This window comes from Hyperolius riggenbachi, chromosome 2 (assembly GCF_040937935.1).
Source record: "Hyperolius riggenbachi isolate aHypRig1 chromosome 2, aHypRig1.pri, whole genome shotgun sequence".
NCBI lineage: Eukaryota > Metazoa > Chordata > Amphibia > Anura > Hyperoliidae > Hyperolius > Hyperolius riggenbachi.
Genome location: NC_090647.1, coordinates 31,940,925 through 31,967,942, shown reverse-complemented (window position 1 = coordinate 31,967,942; position 27,018 = coordinate 31,940,925). Strand labels below are relative to the sequence as shown.

Here is a 27,018-nt window from a genome sequence, read left to right as displayed (position 1 = left end):
GTAATTCGGGATGGACGCAAAACTGAAAAAAATGCACCTTTATTTCCAAATAAAATATTGGCGCCAAACATTGTGATAGGGACATAATTTAAACGGTTTTATAACCGGGACAAATGGGCAAGTACATTTCATGGATTTTAATTACAGTAGCATGCATTATTTAAAAACTATAATGGCCGAAAACTGAAAAATATTTTTTCCCACATTTTTTCCTATTTTCCCATTAAAACACATTTAGAATAAAATAATTCTTGGCATAATGTCCCACCTAAAGAAAGCCTAATTGGTGGCGAAAAAAACAAGATCTAGTTCATTTCATTGCGATAAGTAATAATAAAGTTGTAGACGAATGAATGGATGGAGCGCTGAAAGGTGAAAATTGCTCTGGTGTTCAAGGGGTAAAACCCCTCAGTGGTGAAGTGGTTAAAGTCTTCGCACACACGCATGTGGACTTGTTTCTAGGCAGAAATCAGGATTCAATCCCTTGGGCAACAGCGCAAGACTGAGTGCTGTACAAACATGCCCCTGACCTGTAGACTAGCGATGCGTTCTCTTGCTATGGAAGGGGGAGGAGAGATAAGTATGTTGCATTGCAGAGTGGGCGGGGCTACTAGAACAAAGGCCTTGGCCTATGCTTGACTTGAATCAGAATCAGAATCAGAATCGGTTTATTTCGCCAAATACAACGGGGGTTGTACCCGGAATTGGTTTTGGCACTTCAGGGTCGGCAATAGTACAGTAAACAAAGTGACACAGTAAACACAAAGTACAGTGGTACAATAAAAAAAAAGTGGTACAGTGAGCAATACTTCAAGTATACAGTAGATCCAGAAAATGTATACAATTTTATACATAGATAAGAGATACAAAAAGAAAGTCCAAGGAGAGGAACCAGGGGGTAATCCGCTGCCATCTAGGCACTCAAACACTTTGCAGTGATACTTGAATCAGATGCCCCGCAGACTGTCCTTGGGGAGAGAGAAAGAAGAGAATGTCTCCTTGTTCTGGTTGGCTGGCTGGCCGAAAAGGTCCCATGTGTATGCGATAAGGGTGGCATGACTGGTGTGGAAGATGACTGGCGTGGTGGCAACAGGAGGATTCAGGCCGCACCTAAATTTAGCACCTGGTTGCGGCCTAGTATGGAGCAATCGGGGGTCTGGTTTCCGAACCAGACAGCAGTTGCAGCTGAGGAGACTGCGGACCCCCGGGAGGCTGCGCCAACAGTTGTGGCAATCCAGGCCACAGTGCAGGCTGGCAGGTTCTGGCATCTAGCAGAGTGGCAGGGTCTGGCGTGGAGGAGGATGGCAGGGCACACTTGCCTTGTCCTGGAGCTGGTCCTCTGCTGAATGGAGCCAGGCAGCTGCGATTTTCCTCCTGGTTGGATCCAGGGCTGTGCTACCGCTGATTTTCTGCTTTGCTCAGTGCGGCGGCATGGGACCCTCCATCAGGCACAGAAATGCTTCCATGGCACGTGGTGGTGGTGTTAATCCAGTCAGCGGTGAGTAGAAGACCAGAGGCAGCGGGACAGGGCAGCCTGGCACCCTCGCAGGCCAGCTGATCAGCACGTGGCTTAATCATCTGGCAGCCCGATCAGCTGGCTGCGCACCGCATGTCCCGTCTGCGAGCTCACATCCCTGCAAATGAGAAAGAGGGCTGGTGGAGTCCAGGGTCCCGATAACCAAGCTTCAGCCGCATGAAGCACGGATCCAGCTGCGGGGCCAGCATTAGCGGCATCACGTGGGGTAAATCAGCTGTTGTCTCCCACGTGGCGTGCCAGTCCTCAGTGCAGGCGATGGGGAGCCAGAGCCCGGGGAGCGAGCAGTCCACACTCTGCAGCGATGGAGTAAGGGAGCTGGACGGAGCTTCTGCTGTGAGCCATGGCCAGGGGGGAATCAAGGAAAAGGATAAAAAGAGAAGTTCTTGCCGGAGCCCTGTGGCCGTGGCTTCCTATCCAGGCGCCATCTTGATGATTACCACAGTCCAGATCTCTCACTGATATACAAAGGCATAGGTGGCCCTCCACAATTGCTTTGGCCGAGAACTGTCTAGTGTATGTGTGCACCTTAAAGGGAGCCTGAGGTGAGAGGGATATGAAGGCTGACATGTTTATGTCCTTTTAAATAATGTACATTGCCCGGCTGTCCTGCTGATCCTCTGCCTCTAATACTGTAACCCATAGCCCCTGAACAAGCATGCAGATCAGATGTCTATGAGAAATCTGGCAAGATTAGCTTTATGCTTGTTTCAGGTGTGTGATTTAGACACTACTGACAAGAAGGATCAGCAGCGCTGCCAGGCAACTGGTATTACTTAAAAGGAAATAAATATGGCAGCCTCCATAGGTCTCACACCTCGGGCTCCTTTTAAGGTTTATGTGGCATTTGGTTGGGAAAAGACATCTGCCCATCAAGCTCAACCAAAATAAGTAAATTGCTGTCCTGACCCCGCACATATCTCATTTGATCAGAGGTGGGCGCAAAACCCGTACAAGGCTTGAGCCAGTTGGACCCCATTTACACTTAATCAGTTGGTACGCTTTTTTAAAAAAAAATCTCCATAACAGTGCATAATGAAAAATCTTTCAGTTAAAATGCGTATAGTGTGAACTGTGCCATAGGGAAACATGGGCATTACTTTGAAAATCAGTTGTCCTTTCAGTTAAAACTGAGAGCAACTGATTAGGTGTAAATGGGGCCTTAGTCTTGAAGCGGTATAAAACCATGACATAATCAATAAAAACAGGTTTTCCTACTTTTTATATGCCATACGCAGTGTTCTCCCCGGGCTCTTTTAGCTGTGATCAGCTCACTTCCTCCTATTCTGTAAGCATAATTGCTTACAGAAGCACCGGCCCTGCATTTTCTCATATTGCCCCACCCTGCTACTTTTTCATGCCACCCGGCTGGAAAATAATTCTGGGGAGAACACTGCATACGGTTATCATATTTGCTTGTGTGCATTATGGTGGTTATTCATTTAGAAATTATACGTTCCCAAAGTATACTGTTTTTGCTCTGAGAGCTGACTTTGCATTTTATTCATAACTGGTTATTCATATTGTAATGCTGACTGTGTTCAGGACAGTCTGCAGTGTCACAGAAGTATTTACTTAAAGAGGAGCTGTTAGGTATAAGGTCTCAGAGAAAATAAACACATAGATCAGTAGCTAAATATAGGCTGTACTTACATTACATATGCATTTCACTGTCCACGTTTGTACTTCACAGAATTTTTATATAGTATTTGCAGAGATTGATGCTCCTGACAGCTCATGACAGGTTCCATGTTTTTCTGTCTTCTATGAAGCCAATTGTGTCGTCATGTCCTCCCTGCTTCCTGATCACAGAAAAGCTTGTACTGAATAACACAGTGTGCAGTGAATATTAATTAGCCATGTGGCTAGGAACAATAGCTGACTCCTGCAGTGTACTCTGCCTGGAGATTTATCAGTGCTACACGCTGGACTGATTACAAGCTGCTGTAACGTCTCATTAGCAGCCGAGGGGAGGGCCCCAGAATGCTTTGCAGTATAGTATGCGGCTTGCATCCTGCTTGGGTCTAACAGCTTTTCTGATAAGCACACATCAAAGGTAAGAGAGATTTTTATCTTCACTAATGCCTTTTTGGCTTCCTTCTAAACTGTTTAACACAGGAGAATAGAGGTTTAAATTAGCTTCTGAAGCCTGACAGTTACTCTTTAATTGTATCAAGTGAGGAATGTAAACAGAAGATAACATTATCTCCAGTTCGGATGCGTCCAGCTTTCCCTGCAGGGAGCTTGTAAGTCCTGTGTTTAACCCTTTGAATACTGTTGTAGTAAAAAAAAAAAAAAAGAAAAAAAAAAAGAAAAATAATGGTAGTATATAATATGCTGTAAATAATCTTTTAGAGCAAAAAAGAAATGCTGGGTTTCAGTCCGCTTTAAAAGGGCAAAAATTCCTTACCAACTCCAGATGGCAATTCGATAAATCTCTGGATCAGCTCTGCCTGGAATTACCTAGTAATTATAGCCATGGATTCCCTTCAATGCAAGGATATCGTCCAAACCTCCTGTAAAGAGAGTCTGAAGCGAGAATAAATCTCGCTTCAGACCTCATAGATAGCAGGGGCATGTGTGCCCCTGCTAAAACGCCGCTATCCCGCGGCTAAACGGGGGTCCCTTCACCCCCAAATCCCCCTCCGTGCAGCGGGGGAGCGCTTCCTGGTTGGGGCAGGGCTAACCGCCGCAGCTCTGCCCCACGCGCCTCTGTCAGCGCGTATCTCCGCCTCTCCCCCGCCCCTCTCAGCCTTCCTTCACTGAGAGGGGCAGGGGAGAGGCGGCGATGCGCCGCTGATAGACGCGACTGGAGGCAGGGCTGCAGCCGTTAGCCCTGCCTCCAGGAGCGACCAAGTCTGCGACCAAGTGTTGCAGTGGGGGGTTTGGGGGTGAAGGGACCCCCGTTTAGAGGCGCTATAGCGGCGGTTTAACAGGGGCACACATGCCCATGCTAACTATGAGCTCTGAAGTGAGATTTATTCTCGCTTCAGAGTCTCTTTAAAATCCAGATATAGAGTATGCCACAACTTCTTCCACTTTTTACCACTTTTTCCTTGAAGGACCTCTGGCTAACCGGTTTTCCTCCATACGCAGGTCATATCCTCATGTTCGTCGTACGACCCTAGGGACAAAAAGCTCCCCTGCCAAGCTTTTGTATTGCCCTCTGATGTATTTGCACATGTTAATCAGGTCACCTCTTGGCCATCTTTACCTAGCTAAATGAGCCCAGTTTGTCTAACCTTTCTTGGTGAGACCTTTCATCACCCTGATTCATTTAGTCGCCTGTCTTTGTGCCTGTTCCAGTATGTTAATGTCTTTCCTATACTGTAGTGCCCCAAAGCTGTATCCTGTACTCCAGATGTGACCTCACAAGTGATTTATACAGAGAGAGTGATATACTAGCATCTCGAGATATTATTTCCCACTTTTTGCATCCCAGAATTTTATTTGCTTTAGCTGCTGCTGCTTGGCATTGTATACGGTTGTTATCCTCCAGTATTTCCAAGTCTGATGTTCCCAGCTGTAAGCCAGTTATCTTCTATGTTGCTCTACCATTGGTGCTTCCAAGGTGCTACACATCTACATTAAATTTCATCTGTCATCTATCTACCCATATGGCCATGCTGTCAAGATCTTGTAATATGTGATGTAAGAAGTCCTGGCGTTACAATTTCTCTTGTGAGAAGTGAAACTCAAAAGATTTGAATATTGTGCAAAAGTCCATTTATTTCAATAATTCAACTTTAAAGGTGAAACTAATGTATGAAATAGGAACCCTTTGCAGGTGTTTTGGATGAATGAGCTGATTAGAGTCTGACACTTTAAGCCGAGAATATTGAACAGTATTCACAATATTCTAATGGTCTGAGATTTGGAATTTGGGGTTCTCATAAGCTGTGAGCCATAATCATCAAAATCTTAAAGCGGTATCGTCACCATAAAAATCAAATTTCAACAGCAACTGGTCGGAGTGTATTAAGTGATAAAGATGCTAAGCCTGCATTAAAAACTTAACTTTTTCTGCTGTTATGATTTGGAGTTATCACATATTTAAGGAACACTGGCCCTTTAGTAGTCGGTGCCAAAGAATTGCATGCTGGGGGTTCTTATCTATAATCTATTCCTCCTCTTCCTTTTATTTCCCTGCCAGCTTCTTATCTGAAACCTAATCCCCTACTCACTTGTGTTTACAAGCAAGGCTGAGGTGACTCAGCGATTGGAGGAGAAAGAAAACAGTAAAGGGCAGAAATTACATCACGAGTTAGCCTTAACTGTGGGCAAAAGACATGCCCCCCACCAGGAACAGAATTCTCGTCATTTACTTACTAACATTCACTGAAATCAAAACGTGGACAGTATAATACATGTGTTATGTAAGTAGATCAAGTATTTATCTACTTATGTGGGGTTTTTTTCCCTGGCATAGTATGGCTAAGCCTACTGCTTTAACAAATAAAGGCTTGAAATATCTTGCTTTGCATGTAATGAGTCTATTTCATGTATTAGTTTCAACTTTTATGTTAAGTTAGGCCTAGTGAAAAATCACTAGACGTAATTGCAAACGCTTAGCGATTTTTGTAGTGATTTGCAGTAGCGATTCTGGGCATGTGCCAATCGATTTTTCCATTTGTGCCTAGCAATTTTAGAGTGTATGGTTATAGTGATTTTGTAGTTCTTGTAAACTTTGATCTGGAAGTGACCTGCTTTGTGCAAAAAACACTTTGAAAAATCCAGGGCTGTGGAGTTGGTACAAATATCATCCAACTCCGACTCCTCAGTTTATGAAACCACCGACTCCAACTCCGACTCCAGGTACCCAAAATTGCTCCAACTCCGACTCCACAGCCCTGGAAAAATCGCTCTATCTCAGTGCTTTTTAGATTGATTTTCCACTTTTCCTATGCTTTACATTAAGGTGTAATTGCCTCCAAAAATATAAGGGAAGACGCCGAGAGCCCAGTATAGTGTAGTATGTACTGTGAATTGGGTATGAAAGGTAAGTATAGATAGGTTATACTCACAAACATGGGTTACCGTCCAGGTAACCACTATGAAGGCAGGTGAGGAGATTAGACCTGTCCCCGCTCAGGATTAAGAAGTCGCTCTCTGTAGATCGGGAAAAGGAGAAATTCCCCTCCACCAGGGGTGGAACAGCAATGGTAGTACAGAGGTGCCAAAAGAGTAAAAACAGTATTTCTTTAAAATAAATAAAATTAAGAAGGTACGGTGGACTTGCCCCTCCAAAGCAGACACAAAAATGCCGTTTCAGGCAAAAACAATTTATTTACATACTTCGAACACGATGCAACACATTTCGCGGGTATATCCCACTTCCTCAGGCAATAAATAGGAGCATGTAACCAATGTGGTCCGGTACGTAGCCTGGCGCCTCTGTACTATCATTGCTGTAATTGCCTCCAAACTGCTGCAGGACCCGCGTTTGCATTTGGGGAAAAAAATCACATGGCTCTGGTGGGAACAAACCCATACAAATGCATTAGCTAAGCGCTTTTCGAAGCGCTAGCGAATTTTAAAAGCCTTCATGTTTACCTATTCCTACGGTACCTGCGTGTACTCACATCAGTACCTATTAAGTAAAACGTCATTGGGTAAGTCATTGGCTCCCTAAGGCTCCCTGCACACTGTAAATCCGTTTTGCGATTCCGATTTGCAATTCCTATTTTCCCTGAATGCAATTAACAGAAAAACGGAGGAAAAAAACGCAGCATGTAGTAACTATTACAAATAGGAATCGGATGTAAAAAAACTCTTAAAGACAACCCGAGGTGGGTTTGAAGAATATGATCTGCATACGGAGGCTGGATCTGCCTATACAGCCCAGCCTCTGTTGCTATCCCAAACCCCCCTAAGGTCCCCCTGCACTCTGCAATCCCTCATAAATCACAGCCACGCTGCTGACAAACAGCTTGTCAGAGCTGGCTGTGTTTATCTCTATAGTGTCAGTCTGCTGCTCTCCCCGCCTCCTGCAGAACTCCAGTCCCCGCCTGCATCCCTTCCCTCCCTGCTGATTGGAGGGAAGGGACGGGGGCAAGGACCGGAGCTATGCAGGAGGCGGGGGAGCAGCTGAGACTGACACTACAGATGTAAACACAGCCTCACAGCACGGCTGTGATTTATGAGGGATTGCAGAGTGCAGGGGGACCTTAGTGGGGTTTGGGATAGCAACAGAGGCTGGGCTGTATAGGCAGATCCAGCCTCTGTATGCAGATAACTTTCTTTAAACACACCTCGGGTTCTCTTTAAAAATCGGAATCGTGTGCAGGGAGCCGAACACTGCAGGGTGGCCTCTTGAGCGCCTCCCAGTGGCTGCAGCTCTTGAGCGCTTTGAGTCCGACAGGAGAAAAGCACTTTACAAATGTTCAGATTATTATTATTATTATTATTATTATTATTATTATTATTATGATCTTGGTGTGCACCAACCCTTACTGAAATAAGTGGACTTTTGAAAAGCATTCTCATTTTTCGAGTTTGTGCCCGTTTGTCATCATGTCACATGTCCCTTCCAGCATGCTTTAAACTAAAAATAAAACCCAGTGATCAGATCTGATATATATCCTGTAACATCTAGTGAGATGACCTGTCATTACCAGTAGACTCCTATAAAGGCAATGTCAGCTTGTTTGTGCAGATTCGAGTCAGGTTGCGTTTTTAGCGGCGTGGAATTATCCGCTCGCTGTGTATTTTTGGCCCGGCAGAATTGATTTTAATCCCAGGTCTGTACACGGCGAGTTTTCATTTCCTCTGCGCTGTTGTTTTATTGTCTGCTCAGAACATGATTACTTTACCGGCCTCCCGAATGTAGATGAACCGGGAAGGTGAAAAGGTGAATCTGTTATTAAGTTTGGAAGAATGCCGCGGTTTTGCAATGTCAGATCACTTTTCAGGCAGAAATAATGAAATGAACGAAGCCGCCATGCTGTATGCAACTGATGTCACAGCAGCGGCTATGGCTCAGGTCAGGTGTCTGCACATGTAGAGCCTGATTGGCTGAGGTCTCCAAGGACAGAAGGTCATAAGTGATCCTACAGACCTTACCTGGATTTATGCCTGGGACACGCTAGAAATCACAAAATGCTGCAGGTCCTGCGATTGCGATATTCAAAATCGCAATCGCTGTAATGGGCTCGCCTCCATACCCTTTCATTAGCAAAGCGTTTTTAACCACTTCTCATCCAGACCTTGTTTCCCACTTATGGGCCAGAGCAGTTTTCACAGTTTAGCTACAGTATGTCCTTATTTAATCAGAAATAACTTTATCCCTACTTATGACACAGACATGAAATATATATTGTTTTTTCCAAGACAAACTAGGCTTTCATTGTATGCCATTTTTTTCCCTCTAACAATGTTTTGTTTTCTATGAATTTTAATGGGAAAACAAGGAAAAAGAAACTCATTATTTCTTAGTTGTAACCATTCCAGTTTAAAAATAAAAAGTGCTACTGTAGATAAAAAACACATTTTGTATGGCTATTCTTACCACTTATCACAAAACTTAGATTATGTTCCTGTCACAATTTATGGTGAAGCTATTTGATTCTGAAATAATGCTACAGAGTTTATTTTTCACTGAATTGAGAAAATAAAAGTATTTTTAATGGTAACAAGCAATCTCATTAGCTCAGGAAACATATATTCCCGTTCACCAATTAGTGCTGCATCACTAATTGAGCCAGCCCAATCCTGCACAGCACTGCTTCTGCTAGAAGACGTATATCTACTGACTCGTGGCTTAGATGAAGTCACAGAGGACATAGATATACTGTAGTGGTGGATAAAGTGGTTAAAGTCGCCATTGATTCTCAAAACTCCAAAATCGCTCAAAACAAGCGCTCTGGCGCGTCCGAGGCCTTTATCAGGACAGTCTCATTCAGCAGCGAAGATAGGCGACCATCACCTCCATCATGGTAGATCATAGCAAGGACAGCGCGAGGTCCCGTTCACACTACGTTTTCCGGAACACAGGAAATGTTGTTCACAGGATGCGTTAACACTGTTGATCGCAATGTGCATGGCCTGGACTGCCAGTGCAAAGTCCTGACCTGCTGCTTTTTTTTTAAACCACTGTATCGTGAACTTGTCGCAGATCGTATGCAAACAGAAGCCTATGGGAAAGGATGTGTCCGTTTCCACTAGGCTGGTCGCTGCATGGAAAATGCTCACCCGTCTCCTGGATATGGTTCTGCCGCCGCCATTCGGTCCTATGCAGGGATTTGGAGACCAGAGAAAACATGGGGCACCTCATTGGTTTGAAAAAGACCAATGAGAATCCTACTGCTGGGAAAATTCTCATTGGTTCGTGGTGGACTGTTGCTAGGTAGGATTCACATTAAGGGACAGTTAAAGAGAAACTGTAGCTAATAATTTAACTTCATCCCAATCAGTAGCTGATGCCCCCTTTCCCATGAGAAATCTTTTCCTTTTCACCAATGGATCACCAGGGGGTTCTGTATGGCTGATATTGTGGTGAAACCCCTCCCACAGTGTGATGTCAGGACCATGGTTCTGGCATCACACTGTGGGAGCCTTGTTGCATTGTGGGAAATAACAGCTGTTTTACGGTTTACAGCTGTTTCCAACTGCCAAAAAAGCAAGCAGCAGCTCCTTCCACTAACATCACCTGCCAGCAGTAAAAATGTCACCATGTGATAAATGTTAGAATTTAAATCAGGGAGAGAAAAGATTTTACAATGGGCAAACACTGACTAAATCATTTATACATAATGATATAAATACTAAATAATAATACTGTGTGATGTGTAAGTGAGTGGTGGTAGCTGATTATTTAATATCTTTTCTTTTTCCTTTCAGGAACTGCAGGCCCTAATGGAGATTTGATAGGAGTGTGGTGAAGCGTTGGAGAGATTATGGTAAAACACCAACCGCTTCAGTACTACGAGCCACAGTTATGCTTGTCCTGTCTGACTGGGATCTACGGCTGCCGATGGAAACGGTATCAGCGGTCACATGATGACACCACCAAGGTAAGTGTGGAGTCGTGTGACTTCTACCTTCTAACTCCAAGGTTCTCAACGTGTAGTACATTTACCCCAGGAGGTACTTCTGACGGGTCCAGGTGGTACTCGGACTTGACATAGTTAGTTAAGCATTTATAGCGGTAAAAAAGCCCAATATAAACACCGCCAAATTAGTATTTTAGCTAATTAGACACTGAAGCGAAAAAATAAATGATGATATAATGCTTTGTAAGTGTAGTACAGCTAAGAAATAAAACATTAGGAGCAGAGATATAAGTCTAATATTTCCAGTACAGGAAGAGTTAAGAAACTCCAGTTGTTATCTATGCAAAGAAGCCATTGAACTCCACGACTTTCAAAGTCGCAGAGAGCTCTGTCTTCTGAAGCTTGTTATCTCAAGTGTCAGTCACTGTATTTTCTTTTTCTCTGCAAAGGACAGTACAAAAGTTCAGTAGGCTGCTCTGTAAAATCATTTAGAATGCTGAGTGTAATGTGTAAACTGCAAATACTAGAGAATGCTGCAATGTTATAAAAAAAACTAGAAAAAAAAATAAACTATAGAACTGAAAATAAAAATATGAGAATATTTTCTTTGCTACTAATGTTCTAGTAATTTTCCGTACTACACAACCAATTCATTATATCATAATTTTTTTTCACTTCAGTGTCTTTTTAAAAAGCAATAGTAATTGGAGATGGTTTAGAAGTAAATACTATGTACTGCTATTAAATATATCTAAATACGTCTTTAGGGGTACTTGAGATAATCTTTACCATGCCAAAGCATACTTGATATGGACAGGCTTCCAAAAGGGGTACATACCAATAAAATATTGAGAATCCCGCTTCTAGCTCATCGTCATGTGAGAAGCAGGACTAGGTCAATGAGTCCAAGTTGTGGACACGGTTTCGCCTCGGCACTCTTCTTCAAACCTCACATTAAAGGGATACTGTAGGGGGGTCAGGGGAAAATGAGTTGAACTTACCTGGGGCTTCTAATGGTCCCCCACAGACATCCTGTTCCCGCGCAGCCACTCCCCAATGCTCCGGCCCCGCCTCCGGTTCACTTCTGGAATTTCAGACTTTAAAGTCTGAAAACCACTGCGCCTGCGTTGCCGTGTCCTCGATCCCGCTGATGTCACCAGGAGCGTACTGAACAGGCCCAGTATGGTCTGTGTCTGCGCAGTACACTCCTGGTGACATCAGCGGGAACGAGGACACGGCAACGCAGGCGCAGTGATTTTCTGACTTTAAAGTCAGAAATTCCAGAAGTGAACCGGAGGCGGGGCCGGAGCATCGGTGAGTGGCTGCGTGGGCACAGGATGTCTGCGGGGGACCATTAGAAGCCCCGGGTAAGTTCAACTCATTTTCCCCCGACCCCCCCTACAGTATCCCTTTAACCTCCTTATCGGTAACCCCGTGTGTGACAAGGGGTAAGCCGCCGGAGGGTGCTGCTCAGGCCCTGCTGGGCCGATTTACATAATTTTTTTTTTTTCAAACACGCAGCTAGCACTTTGCTAGCTGCGTGTTTGGTCTGATCGCCGCCGTGGATACAGGCCCCTCCCCCCGCATACCCCTTGCGCAGCCTGGCCAATCGCCGCCAGGCTGCGCTATGGGGTGGATCGGGACTCCCTGTGACGTCACGACGTCCATGACGTCGGGGGAAGCCCTCAAGGAAATCCCGTTCAGAACGGGATTTCCTTATGGGCAAGCGGCGCCGGCAGCGATCGGAAGATACGGTGGGATGCCGCAGGGAGGGGGGAAGCATGTAGCTAGCGCTAGGCTAGCTACATGCTAAAAAAAAAAAAAAAGTGAACAAAAACCCTCCCGCGGCCGTGTAGCCGTGGGAATTAAACCGCCAGGGGGGGTTAAAGTTAAAGTGAGATTAGAAACTCACCTCAGTATTGCGAAGCTGAGGATGGTCCAGAGGAATCCCAGATCCTCCTGCAGGCCACCGCTCTTCTCTGGAGCACCCCCAGCCGCGGATGAGCGCATCTTGCGCAGACGAGGTGCATGCAAGCCCAGCAAAAGGAAGCCGCTCGTGTATGACCTTCTTCCTCCGAGCACGAGTGCTTCGTTCTATGAAGCTGGGTTTCCACTTGTGCGAAAACGGGCCTATTCCCCGGCCACGAATTCGGATGGAATTTGGTGTTTGCCTATAGAAGTGAACGCAGAGCATCCGAAGTTTCGGCCGGGGAAAAAAATCTGACGGCCTGCAGAATAATCTCGTGTGTCGGACCAAAGGTGTTATTGAAAATAATGAGCTAATTTACAGGGCGAGGAACCAGTTCTTGCATCTCCATAATACACAGCTGGCACTGGCTATGCCTGAGTGGGTACACTGTGCCCGAATGCTTTGTGTAGACGCTGGATTACTGCTTGGAAACCATCTTAAAGAGAAACTGTAGCCAAGAATTGAACTTCATCCCAATCAGTAGCTGATACCCCCTTTCCCATGAGATATCTATTCCTTTTCTCAAATGGATCATCAGGGGGCTCTATATGGCTGATATTATGGTGAAATCCCTCCCACAGTGTGATGTCACCCTAGGCACTGACATCACACTGTGGGAGCCTTGTTGCATTGTGGGAAATAACAGCTGTTTCCAACTAACAAAAAAGCAAGCAGCATCTCCTTCCAGTGACATCACCTGCCAGCAGTAAAAATGTCACCATGTGATAAATGTCAGAATGTAAATCAGGGAGAGGAAAGACTTTACAATGGCCAAACACTGACATATCATGTATACATAGTTATTGTAAAAATGAAGCACTTTTTTATTACATTATTTTCACTGGAGTTCCTCTTTAACACTTTTACAAGGCATTTTACAGATCCCTCACTCTGTCCCCTCCTGCCCCATCCCTGTTTAGAAATGCCAGTTCTATCCACCTGTATGGTGTTTCTGCAACCTGTGGAGTAAGGAAACTCTTGAGGATGGAGAGGTGCAGATCTTGGACAGTAAAGGAAGGGATCCTCTATGTAAAATTGGAACAAGCATTCCTAAACTGGAAAGGGGGCCTTTGGTGCCATTTATCATTCACTTACAATGCTGTTTTATCATACTTGCCTATACAGTTTCAGTATCCTACACCTCGTCAGTCAGGCTTTCTGCATAATTAGTGCCAGTCGGCTTCCCCCTGGCTAAAGTGTCCGGATTACCTTTTACTTGTAACTGCCTAAGAATCTTCTTCATTATAAATTGTACATGTCAAACTCCGGCCTGCGGGCCATATCTGGCCCTCAGAGCCATTCAATTTGGCCCTCAAGTGGTTTCCCCACTTTGCATTATGTTTGGCCCACTCTAGACCACCAGGGAAGCTATATTGGAGGTCAAGCCCTAGATCAGAAGGGAAGCCATATGGGGGAGGTAGGAGTAAAGCACTAGACACCAGGGAACTATATAGGGGAGGGTGTTGTCCTCTAGACACCAGGGAACTGTAAAGGCATTGGAGGGAGGCCATTAGACACCAGGGAACTTTTATATGGGAGGACAGTGGCCAGTAGACATTGATGTTGGCCCATGAATAGGACCCAGTGTAAAATTTTTGGCCCACTTTGTATTTGAGTTCCACAACCCTGTTATAAATGAGTACAGTATTTTTCCCTGTTTTTGGAAGGAGGGGGGACCTCTGGTGTTTGGGGAAAGGGAGGAATAAATTTAAAAACAAATTGTACTTTTATATTACTGAGGACACTGTGGAGTTTGTAATGGGGGCGATGTCATCAATGCTAAAAAGTTAGAGAAAGTTTGGGAAGTCCTGGGGTGGAGGAAGGGGAAATGATGGTTGTGTGTATTTATATTTATCGTGTTCCTCTTTTTAAACTGGACCTGAACTCTTGCACAGGACAGAGGAAAAACGGAGAGAAGTGCACCCTGTGTGTATTTAGAGAGTTTAGCCTGTCTAATTCCCCCTCATAGGTGACTAATCACAAGTTGTAATTTTATCTGTCAGCTGGCTGACTCGTCAGAGCAGCTAATTTGTAAATACAGGATGTTAACCCTATTTCTTCCATGAAAGCAGGAAGTAGACCCACTGCACATTTATTGCAGTTTGTGTATCAGCTGTAACAAAGAAATGTTTTTCTCTAAAGGTTAGTATGATGTTGCTTATCTTTGAGCAGAGAGGAAGTTCTGAGTCCAGGTATGCTTTAAGACCACGTGTTATTGCTGAGTGTTCTGGAGTTCTATTCTCAGCAGAGATGGACGTCAGTAAACAGAAGGGATAGTTAGTTCTGTACATCTCGCGCTGTGTGGTTGGGTCGCACGTCCCACTTTTGCATTCGGAGATGGTTCAGACAGGGAGCTGCTTCTCAAACCTCGCTGAGCCCAAGTGGTGCTTTTGTACAAGGCCCAAGTCTGGCGCTAAACTACCCAATCTGATTGTACGATTTTCGTACTCTATGACCAACATGTTGTCAAAATGAGAACCAAAATATTGCAGCTTGGATGCGGTACAGGTAGTCCCCGGTTAACGAACGAGATAGGGACTGTAGGTTCATTCTTAACCCGAATCTGTTCTTAAGTCAGAACACTGTGCCATCTCCGTCCCCTGTACCTCCTCTGTGCCCTCCTGTGCCTCCAGTGTCCCCCTCTGTGTCACCTCTGCCCCCTGTACCTCCTCTGTGCCCTCCTGTGCCTCCAGTGTCCCCCCCCCTGTGTCACCTCTGCCCCCTGTACCTCCTCTGTGCCCTCCTGTGCCTCCAGTGTCCCCCTCTGTGTCACCTCTGTCCCCTGTACCTCCTCTGTGCCCTCCTGTGCCTCCAGTGTCCCCCTCTGTGTCACCTCTGCCCTCTGTACCTGCTTATACAAGTTTAAAAGCCAATTTTTCTTTGAAATGTTTAAAATATATTTTCTCAAAAACCAATTTGAATTTTTTCCGCCTTGTTCCCATGGAAACACTGAATCCATGCCGTTCGTATCAACAGGCCTTTCAGAAGTCTGGCGTTCGGACTGCCTGTATTTGGGTTTTTAAAGAGGCCCTGTAGTGACATAGAGCAGAATGCAGTAAATTTATTCAGGATATTATTACGGTAATTCTCCTGGTTTCAGCATCCAAAACATCCGAAATATAGATCCTTCCCAGTCATGTCAGATAGGAGTGTGAGGTTGTCGTCCAATGCTATTCCCTCCCAGTCAGGGATATTGGAGGAGGAGAGGGCATAGTGGTGAGTCAACAGTATGCTGCTGACTTTCACTGTCCAATCAGCAGCTCCCAGCCTGTCCTGTGTATGGGGATGATGCGCAAGGAAGAGTGGCTGCACATAGAATGAGAGGAGCGCTGCGGCAACATACGTGGCTTAGGGGTAACAAAATGTATAAGGGCCGTTTCACACTTGCGTTACAGTGGCAAACGGATCCGTGAAAACAGATTTGATCACCGGTCGATTGTTTCAGTTCTGCTTCTTCCGGTTCATTCCCCTCCTCCAGACACCCACCCCCGAACCCCACCCCTAAAGTGAATTTTGCCCCTTCGCTAGTGTGAAGAAATGTTCTGTTTTCTCATTGCCCCCAATGCAGCGATTCAGGTTCAGTTTCGGCTCCGCTGGGCTCGGCGTACCGGAAAAATTGCTGCAGCAGCAAACTTGCGGTCCGCTCAGCGAATTGTGTTGAACGGACGGATGTGAACGGATCCATAGGTTAACATTGTATCCATTTGCATCTGTTGGGATCCGTTACATTCCGCAAACGGACTGTTTAACGTCAGTGCGAACCGGGCCTAAAGGTGGCCACACACCATACAATTTTTTAAAGATCTGTTCAATTTAAGAATTGCAATCCGTTTTTCTGACTGAAACATTTAAAAAATATGACCAATGTACCACACACCTATGTTCAATTTTTTCCTCAATTATGATAAAAATGATTGGAAACTCCCAGAAAATTGTTAGGGTGTGTATGAATAAATTGACAATCCAACACACACCATACAATCTTTAGTAGAAATTGAAGAGAAATATCTGGCATTCCGGATCGATTTAAATAGAAAAAAACTGGAAATCCGATCGGATATTTCAGTCGAATGAAAAAAAAGCTTTCGACTTTTTTTTTTTTTTTTTTTTATAGAGATACGATCGTTTTTATCGAATTGCTGTAAAATCGGATCATTTTATTGTATCGTGTGGCCACCTTAAAGAGAACCCGAGGTGTGTTTAAAGAATGTTATCTGCATACAGAGGCTGGATCTGCCTATACAGCCCAGCCTCTGTTGCTATCCCAAACCCCACTAAGGCCCCCCTGCACTCTGCAATCCCTCATAAATCACAGCCGTGCTGTGAGGCTGTGTTTACATCTGTAGTGTCAGTCTCAGCTGCTCCCCCGCCTCCTGCATAGCTCCGGTCCCTGCCCCCGTCCCTTCCCTCCAATCAGCAGGGAGGGAAGGGATGCAGGCGGGGACTGCAGTTCTGCAGGAGGCGGGGAGAGCAGCAGACTGACACTATAGAGATAAACACAGCCAGCTCTGACAAGCTGTTTGTCAGCAGCATGGCTGTGATTTATGAGGGATTGCAGAGTGCAGGGGGACCTTAGGGGGGTTTGGGATAGCAACAGAGGCTGGGCTGTATAGGCAGATCCAGCCTCTGTATGCAGATAATAATCTTCAAACCCACCTCGGGTTCTCTTTAAGTCTGGCCTTGCTTCTCTTTACATGACATTACACAAGAGCTGTGAGGAGCTGCCCCCCCCCCCCCCCCTGCAGAGCACAGATGAGGTGGTCCGGGCTTCCAGCGACAGGACATCTGTGTATAATATATCATGTCCGTTTATATAGGGGTGGTTGTGAAACTCTAGAGGCAGCAATTTATGCAGGGGGGTAAGCTGACCCGGCGCGAAGCCGTGCATTACTGCCGTGCAGGGGGGACAGGGGAATCCCTCCAGACGCTCTCACAGATTCCTCCGAGATTTCAGGATGTGAAATGGATACATTGTATCTCTAACTCATCACATTCCACAGTGCAGCACAGCAAGAGGAGGACACTGCAGATGGCGTTACTCCGACCTCTTCCTGCCCTGTGGGGGGCTTCCGGCCACAGAGCTCGCAACACGCCCTGCTCTGTCCTCTGCTTGCCAAGGTGGCCAAATGTCACCTGATCTGCCACCCAAACCGCCACCCAATCCACCATAATAATAATGTGTTGAGCAATATTATGACCTCCACTTCACTGACAGGAAATAACTGGCTCTAGAGGTCCTAAGCCTGCATGGAGAGGTGCACAGCTGCAGCAAGTACTGCTACACAAACTATGTTTCGGTTTTGAAAAGTTAAACTCCAAAGAGAATACTTTACCCTTGACACTAATCTGCAGGATTGCTTTGAGAAGTGACTTTTTCAGTTGAGTTGGGCATTAAGTCAGCAGCCAATCAGGATCAGCCCTCCAGCAGCCTGTTTGATCTCTCCTGCGGGATTATGAGCGGTAATGCACTGTGAGGTCTGGAGCTGGTAAGGCAGATGGGGGGGGGGGGGGGGGGGATTATTACCCTTCTCGCTGGGTCTCGCCTGTGCACACAAGTCCTCCTTTCAGGGCCGCACTTCCTCTCTGTATAATCCCCCATCTGTGCTGAGCTCAATGATAAGAGTCCCTCTGGAGCCACTCAGAGCCGCTGGCAGGCTGTCTGCTCACCCAGCGAAGCATCTTAACCTTTGTCAGGTCACCGTCTACACATGTACCCCAAGAACCGCTATAATAGTGCCTCATTACATATATTTAAAGCAGCAGGGACAGCCATACTATCCCAGGAAAAAACCACATAAGTCGATAAATCATTGTTCTACTTAAATAACGTGTATTCTACTGTCCACGTTTTGATTTCAGTGATTTGTATATAGTAAATAAAGAGAAAACAGTTTCAGGCATTTTCCATTTTCAATCCTGATGTCATTGAGGCCCCGTTCACATCACAAACGCGGATGGCCACGCATGCGGAACGCAACGCATGCGAACGCACGCCATCCGCGTTTGTGTGCGTTGCGTGGCTGATCCCATCACTGAAAAGTGAATGGGACAGCCGCGCGTTTTTACAAAAAATGCGTGCAGCATGCGTTCCCGGACCGCACAGGTCCGGAACGCATGCAGTGTGAACATCAGACATTGCACTCTATGCACTGTCTGTCGTGCGTGTCGGCCACCTGCACGCGTTTCCAAAATGCGGCTGGAAACGCGTGCAGTGTGAACGGGGCCTCACTCTGATACTTTTTTTTTTCCCCTCCTAGAAACAACACTGTCATATCTAGCTTGTTTTGTTAACAGATGTGAGCACAGCTTAGATCGTAATTCTCAGCCTTGGGTCACACTGAACTGCCCTTAACTAATCATTGTGCAGGACAGTGGGAGGGTAGATAACAAGCTTCCTTCTCCCCGGCAAACCAAATAGAGCCAGGCTGACTGAGATAAGATTCATTACAGCAGAAATATTTATGATTATAATGGAATTCTTGCAACGCAGGGTCAGGTTGTAGACTGCATAATAAACACAGGGCAGTGGGTAAATGGAATTTGATTTTATGGATGACAATCCCGCTTTAAGCCAAGAAACCAAGCTGAAATCCAGAAGTACTTCCTGGGTCGTGGGGTGGCTTCCTATTGGAGGAATCTAGCAGAGGCGGGGAGAGTTTGTAGAGAGGCGGCGATGCGGAGGAGGCTGATTGACAAGCCTCATGTAAACAAAGCAGACAAGAAGATTGTCGCTAGCCTGGCGATCTTTTTAGGGGGGACAGCAGAGCTCATGGGGGGCTGGCAGTGGTGATAGAACAACATTGAGGCATGTCATTATGCACGTGACATGCCTCTGTGTCCTATTAAGATTTTAATAATCCACTTCGGGTTCTCTCTAATATTTATGGTGGAAAAGGTCTCCTCTTGTCTTTCAGCAATTTCCTCCTGGATGTCAGTTAGGTTCCTGAAGCTTAACCTAGAATAAACTGAGCTCCTGATCTTCCTCCCCCATGCTGCTGCACCCCTCCCGGATTTCACCGCACAATCAGTAACACAACTATTTATCTTACCTCCAGGCCCGTTGCCGGGGCATCACCCTTCACTTTGCCCTTTCCTTCATCCCCCACATCCAAAACATCACCAGAGCCTGCAATTTCCACCTCCATAATATTTCCAAGATCTGCCCCTTTCTGACCCTGGACACTACCAAGCTGCTCACCCATGCCCTCATCCTCTCCCGCCTTGATTACTGCAACTCCCTTCTGTCTGGCCTCCCCTTGAACCGCAATTCCTCACTTCAATCAGTTATGAATGCGGCTGCCAAACTCATCCATTCTTCTCACCTCTCCACACCCCCCTTCTTTAAATCCCTGCGCTGGCTACCTATCCAATTCAGGATAACTTTAAAGATTCTATGCTTGACCTATAAATCTGTGCGTAAAACCTGCCCTACCTACATCTCGGAGTTTGCTCACAGCTATACACCAGGTTGTCCACTCCGATCCACAAACGACCTTCGCCTAACTGCCACGCACGTTTCCCACTCCCATGCGCGCCTACCGGATTTCTCAAGAGCCGCCCCCACTCTCCGGAACTCCCTTCCACTGCCCATCAGAGTTGCTCCCTCTTTCAATACATTCAAGCAAGCCCTCAAAACCCACCTCTTCAAGATGGCCTACCCACCCCCCACCACTCAGTAACTCTCTACTGAATACTTATTCTACAGCCGCACCTAGTGTGTCCACCTCCCCTTAGATTGTAAGCCTCTGGCATGGTCCTCCCTTCTGTAGTGTATTCTACATGATTGTGTGCTCCTGGCCTATGACCACCTCGTACTTGTATTACTGGGCATACTTAAAGTGAACCGAGCACCTTTTTAGCACTCAGGACATTTCTACAGCACATAAAAAATGCATGCCAACAATCTGTTTCATTATTAAAATAAACTTTCATTTTCCCTCGTATTTTACAATCAAAGTAGTTTTATTAGCCTGTTTCAGCAGCCTGACCGTCTGCAGAGATCTCAGGAAGCTAATTGTTTTGTTGAGCTAATTACCCAGAAGTAAACAATTCCTTTTCATCAACAAAGGGGGTGGGTAATTAGGACTGTTTGACACACACAATGGGCTTGATTCACAAAGGCGTGTTAACTGTTTAGCACGGGCGTGCTAAGCAGTTAGCATGTGAAGTGCTGTTCGCGGACTTTTGCGCGCGAAAGTCTGCGAAGGGCACTTCACGTGCTAACTGTTTAGCACGCCCGTGCTAAACAGTTAGCACTGCTTTGTGAATCAAGCCCAATGTCTTTGAAGAAACAGTCCTAATTATCCACCCCCTTTGTTGATGAAAAGGAATTGTTTACTTCTGGGTAATTAGCTCAACAAAACAATTAGCTTCCTGAGATCTCTGCGGACGGTCAGGCTGCTGAAACAGGCTAATAAAACTACTTTGATTGTAAAATACGAGGTAAAATGAAAGTTTATTTTAATAATGAAACAGATTGTTGGCATGCATTATTCATGTGCTGTTTGGAAATGCAAGAAATAATAATAAGGGTAATAGAAAATGGGGCCATAGATCGGTCACTATGGCCTTGCTGCAGGGCCGATTCTAGACCCTGAAGCAATACATTGTGAGGATGCAAAAATTGACCACTGTATGGCCACGTTAACTTGATTCTATTCAAAACAACTAGAAAGTAAGGTATTTGCTGGATGCCCTGTATAAATTGCATCTGACGGTTAGTGTATCGTTAGGCCGTCAGGACAGCTCCCTTCAGACCTTATTTTTGGCACTCTCCTGGTTTTGCGCGGCGCCCAGTCGCAGGCCGAGGCCAGGAAGCTAAGCCGGGATAGCCACACAGGCTTAATTAAATAAGTCATAATTACACACAGATGACATTTGCACAAGCATTAGCTTGTAATCAGAGGATTTCATTACAGCAGAAGTATTAATTAAAATGTGTGTCTTTCCTGTGAGAATCTGCAGGGCTCTGTGTATGGGGAGAGGGCACTGCTAGATGGTGACCCCTGCAGGACAATCTCAGGTATTGCAGCAGGTCTTTTTCATATTTAATAACCACTGAAGTGAGAATATAGAGTCTGCCATATTTATTTCCTTAAACAATAACAGTTTCCTATGGGCCGCATGTAATTCACATTTTTCCTCTTGAGTTTTCTCCTAGAGGATAATTTTGCAACTTCTTTTTGAAATAACATTTCAGCGCTCCACAATTGAAGAAGTGCTACATGGGAATGCATTCCACATTATTAAACTTCAAACATTAAACATCTACCAATTATTAAATAATTGAGACACACACCACCTTGGCGGTTTACAGGCCGCGGCCATTGTTTATTGAGGGGTAAAAAAGGGGGGTATAACAAACAACCAACTTTATTGTAAACTCCGTAACCATTTAACTTTATTTACACGTGAACACACATAAATTGACCAACACAACAACCGCGATCGATGGTCTGTGGACCCTACACGATCGCACACCAGTTCTTTACTTTCACCATACCCCCCCAATAATAAAGGCCCGCGACAAAAAATTTAATTAAGGGATGGGTGGGTGGGCAGCAGCTCAGGTCTGTCCAAAAGTTCTCCTCAAGTGACACTGACTGTTCTGACAGGGCTGGTTTTGTTTCACCTCAGCCAACCTCCTGATTGGCTAAGGGCTTTGGAGGGAACAAAGCTCCAACCAATCCGCTTTCAGCTGTACCTAAACAGCATACAGCTCAGCTTTGCATAACAACAGAATCTTCTGAGGTGATTTACCTCACAGCATCTGAAATACAAAAAAGACTGCCAGTACCAATCCTTAAAATATACATCTGTGCATATATATATATATATTTATATATATATTTATATATATATATATATATATATATATATATATATATATATATATATATATATATATATATATATATATATATATATATATATATATATATTTTTATATATATATATATATATATATATATATATATATATATATATATATATATATATATATATATATATATATATATATATATATATATATATATATATATATATATATATATATATATATATATATATATATATATATATATATATATATATATATATATATATATATATATACCTTAGTTCAATAGTTTCAGCATGCCCATGTTTGCTGCCCTTCTATTGTAATGCAGCTCATCCAAAAGGAAGAGGTACTGTGCACAGAAAGGCTAATCCACTAAGGGAGTGCAACTTGCCAATAGTAGGGAAGTAGAGCCAACTGTTAAGCCCCATCTACACGATACGATTCTTTGTACGATTCTATTTACGATCCGATTAAATCCGACATGTCCGGTATTTGATTCAATTCTATTTGCCATTGTTTTGCAATGGTGAATCGAATCCTGATCGGACATGTCTGATTTAATCGGATCGTAAATAGAATCGTATTCAAATCGTACAAAGAATCGTATCGTGTAGATTGGGCTTTAGAGAAGAGCGGCTATGCATATCCCTTTAAAACATCACTTTTATTCAAAAAGTATTAAAGAGCAAGCGACACCCATGCTAACCTAGAAATAAAAAACACATATATAAGTAGATAAATACTACTTCTACTTGCATAACAGATGTATTGTGCTATCCACGTACTGATTCCTGTGAATTTTATAAAGGAAAAGCAGAAAATCCTATTCTAGGCAGTTGCCATCTTGCCAAGCTAATGCTGACATCATATCCTCCCTGACTCTTGTTTTCCCCCCTCCCTTCTCTTGCTCATTGTGTATTCATTAGCTGCCCTCCTCCCAGAGTCTTCAGACACTCCCACTGAGGTGTATACTAAAGCCGCATCTACACGAGTAGATGCGGCCGCGATGCTGCTTATCAATCGAGCCGCCGATGCGGCTCGATTGATAAGATCCGACAGGACGGATCTCCGTACCGCCGATTCCCTGCTCGATCCCCGCGAGGGGACAATGGCAGGGAATCGTGCGGGAGATAAGCGGCGCCGGCGGGGACGAGCGGGCAATCGAATGCGGCGAGCGGGGACGCGGCGGGCACGCGGAAGAGGCGATCCGGCGGCTAATCGAGCCGCCGGATCGCTACAATGTCCCTCCGTGTAGATGGGGCTTAACAACTGCACTGTCTATTTTTTATTTACACATCCAATCACTGAGTCACCTCAGCCTTGCTTGTAAACACAAGTAATTAGAGGGTGTGTCTGATAAGCAGCTAGATAGGGAAATAAATGGAAGAGGAGGAATATATTCTAGATACAAAGAACTCCCAGCATGCAACTCTTTGGCACTAGGGTCAGTGCTCCTAAAGTATGTGATGACTCCAAACCATAACAGAAAAAGTTTTGAATGCAGGATTAGCATCTTTATCACTTAATACACTCAGACCAGTTGGTGTTGAAATTTGATTTTTATGGTGACAATACCGCTTTAAAAGGCACACATCACGTTTTCAGCACATAATGGAGAGAGGTACAGGCAGTATAGGGAGGTCAACGGCCTTTTTGCGCCATTACGCGTAGTGACACATCATCAGGACATTGAAAAAGTACTAAAAAGTAGTTGGGGGGGGGGGGAAGCACTATAAAAACTATTCTGAGTATTTTCTTGCTTTGCTGGTGGCTTAAAGCTGACCTGAACTGAGCTATTAGAAATCTTGCAATAAATCTGCAGTTTGTCTGCTTCCTGCTTTCATGGAAGCAGACATAAGGTTAACATGCTGTGTTTACAAATTAGCTGCTCTGTCGAGGCAGACAGCTAACACAGCTGAGAGATCAAATTACACTTGTGATTAGTCACAGATAAGGTGGAATTAGACAGGTTAAACGCTCTAAATACATACAGGGTGCATTTCTCTATTTTTTTCCTTCTGCCCTGTGCGAGAGTTCAGGTCCACTTTAATATCTAAGCCACCATTTGGTGTTTGTGACGAGCATAGACAGTCCGCAGGTTTATCACGCTGGATTGGCTGGATGGACACAGCTGGCTGTTAATATACTTTCCAGGTCATCCTTCACAAGTCTTCAGAAGGTCAGACTGGAATAAATGACGGTGGAGCCATCGGTCACCAACGAGGGGGGAGGATTCTGGGATCTGTGCCACAAATAACCACAAGAGTTTTGGAGGAGTTTATATATTTTTATTTTGGGCACTCGATTCTGAGCACTTGATAAAGAAAAGACGAACGATCAGTGGTTATTGTGATCAAATGAATCATTTCAGAGATGCAGGCTGCAAAACAAAGGTCAAACTACAACGCTGAGTGAGTTGAGCACATGAGCTGCGCCATTGGTCACTTGATACACCTATCATGTAGAAGTATTAAGATTTGGGAGGGAGAGGAGGCGGGGCCAGTTTTGTCTTACAGTCTAAAGTCCAGAATTTGCATGTTTCTTCCGTACATCTTCAATCTCATCCAGAGATTCTCCCCAACCCGCTCCTCCTACACTCCACGAAACGTTTAGCCCTCACATAACTTGCGAGCCTCCAGGACTTCTCCAGAGCAGTCCCTACTCCTTAGAACTCCTTCCCATTTTATTACCGTAGCCTACCATCTTCATAGGTCCCCCCCCACCACCACCCACCCCAATATGAGCTCAGTGACTCTTCTGCTATATTTATCACTGCATTGTTAAGGACCAGAGATTTATTTTTCTTCAGGGACCAGAGACTTTCTAAAGTTACTCCCCAATTAGGAATCTGAATTGCGATCCTTTTCCCACCTTGCCCAGCTTTTAGCAGAGACCTGATTGGCTCTTGCCAGCTTGTATCCTGAATAATCCTAGAATTGGTTTTCGCTCATATAGGTTCTGGAAGGAGGGGGAGGTTGGATGGTGATAGTATGGGAGGATGCCCGAAAATCTCCCAAAAGACAAGAGCTGACGTATATTAAATTTAATATATTAAATACATACATTTAATATACTTTTAAATCCCATTCAAACCTATGTGAACAACTGATACTCTTTTGAATTGAGTTTCTTCAAGCCTTTGGAGAAATAGCATGTTTGGAGTTATGACAGGGCCTCTTTGGGAAGCGCCTCACGCACTGGCCTGACTGAGGACAGATTTGGCGGTGTGATAGGTGCGGCGGGTGGCTACACATGCAGAGGAAGCACATGACTGGCGGTCATCGCTCCAGCCTTGCTCTGGCTCTTCTGATGAGGCTTTGATGTGAGAAATCTGAGGCCTCAGCATAAGAAGAAGAATAAACAGGATTTCCTGAGCCCAGCTGCTGCTGAGATGTGACGGCTTGTGGGAAGAACATGGGGGATCGGAGTGCTGCAGACCGTCAGCAATTCACAATAACACTGTCTGCGCACTTTTCTTGTCACAGACCTCGCCCAGCGGGTTTTTATTCAAAGCAAACCCGAAGTTAGAATAATCACAGATCTGATACTTACAGTGAAGCAGAAACAAGGAAAAGGTTGGCTTTTCTTACCTGGGGCTCTGTGTTCTGCCGATTCCCCTCAATAGCTTTGCTGTCTGCCCTGTTAAAGTGTAACTGTCGGGCATAAAATCAAAAATCAATTCTTTTTTTATCTAGTAAATAAGTAATACGGATGCTAATCAGGCAATCCAGAAGTTAAAATCTCTATTACTTTTCTTGTTTATAAATGATCATTCCCCAGTTTACCTGACTCTTATTTGGTACGTTGCCGCACAAAGGAAGTTGCAGGGCATGCTGGGTTGTCTTTTTATGCTTCTTTATTTCCCCTCAGACTTAACTAATGTACAGAAGCAAATAAGGACAACCCAGCATGCCCTGCATCTTCCTTTGTACCACATAAGAGTCAGGTAAACTGGGGAATGATCGTTTATAAACAAGAAAAGTAATAGAGATTTTAACTTTTGGCTTGCCTGGTTAGCATCCTTATTACTTATTTACCAGATAAAAATAAAGAATTGATCTTTGATTTTATTCCCGACAGTTACACTTTAAAGTCCGCAACCCTGCTTGATCATGGACTACTGCTACCGCTATATAAATGGGGATAGATTGTGAGCTCTTCTGTGGACAGTCAGTGACATGACTATGTACTCTGTAATGTGCTGCAGAAGATGTCAGTGCTATATAAATACATAATAATAATATGGGAGGACATTAGACTGATTATGGTAGGATTAGAGTGTGAACTCCTCCGAGGACAGTCAGTGACATGACTATGTACTCTGTAATGTGCTGCAGAAGATGCCAGTGCTATATAAATACATAATAATATGGTAGGACATTAGACTATGATTATGGTAGGATTAGATTGTGAGCTCTGAGGACAGTCAGTGACATGGCTATGTACTCTGTAAAGTGCTCCAGAAGATGTCAGTGCTATGTAAATAAATAATAATAATATGGTAGGACATTAGACTATGATTATGGTAGGATTAGATTGTGAGCTCCTCTGAGGACAGTCAGGACAGTCAGTGACGTGACTATGTACTCTGTAAAGTGTTGCAGAAGAGGTCAGTGCTATATAAATACATAATAATAATATGGCGGGACATTAGACTATGGCTGTGGTAGGATTGGAGTGT

General features: G+C 44.6%; 1 protein-coding gene across 3 annotated transcripts in view; it reads left to right on the top strand.

Annotated features, from left to right (window-relative positions):
• Positions 1 to 27,018, top strand: part of GDPD5 (glycerophosphodiester phosphodiesterase domain containing 5) — a 239,227-nt gene that overhangs the window by 75,113 nt on the left and 137,096 nt on the right. For all 3 annotated transcript variants that reach the window (XM_068266612.1, XM_068266613.1, XM_068266614.1), the window contains exon 2: positions 10,373 to 10,545. In XM_068266612.1, the coding sequence (XP_068122713.1) occupies positions 10,429 to 10,545 (117 nt within the window). In that variant the 5' untranslated portion in view covers positions 10,373 to 10,428. The remainder of the gene's footprint in view (positions 1 to 10,372; positions 10,546 to 27,018) is intronic.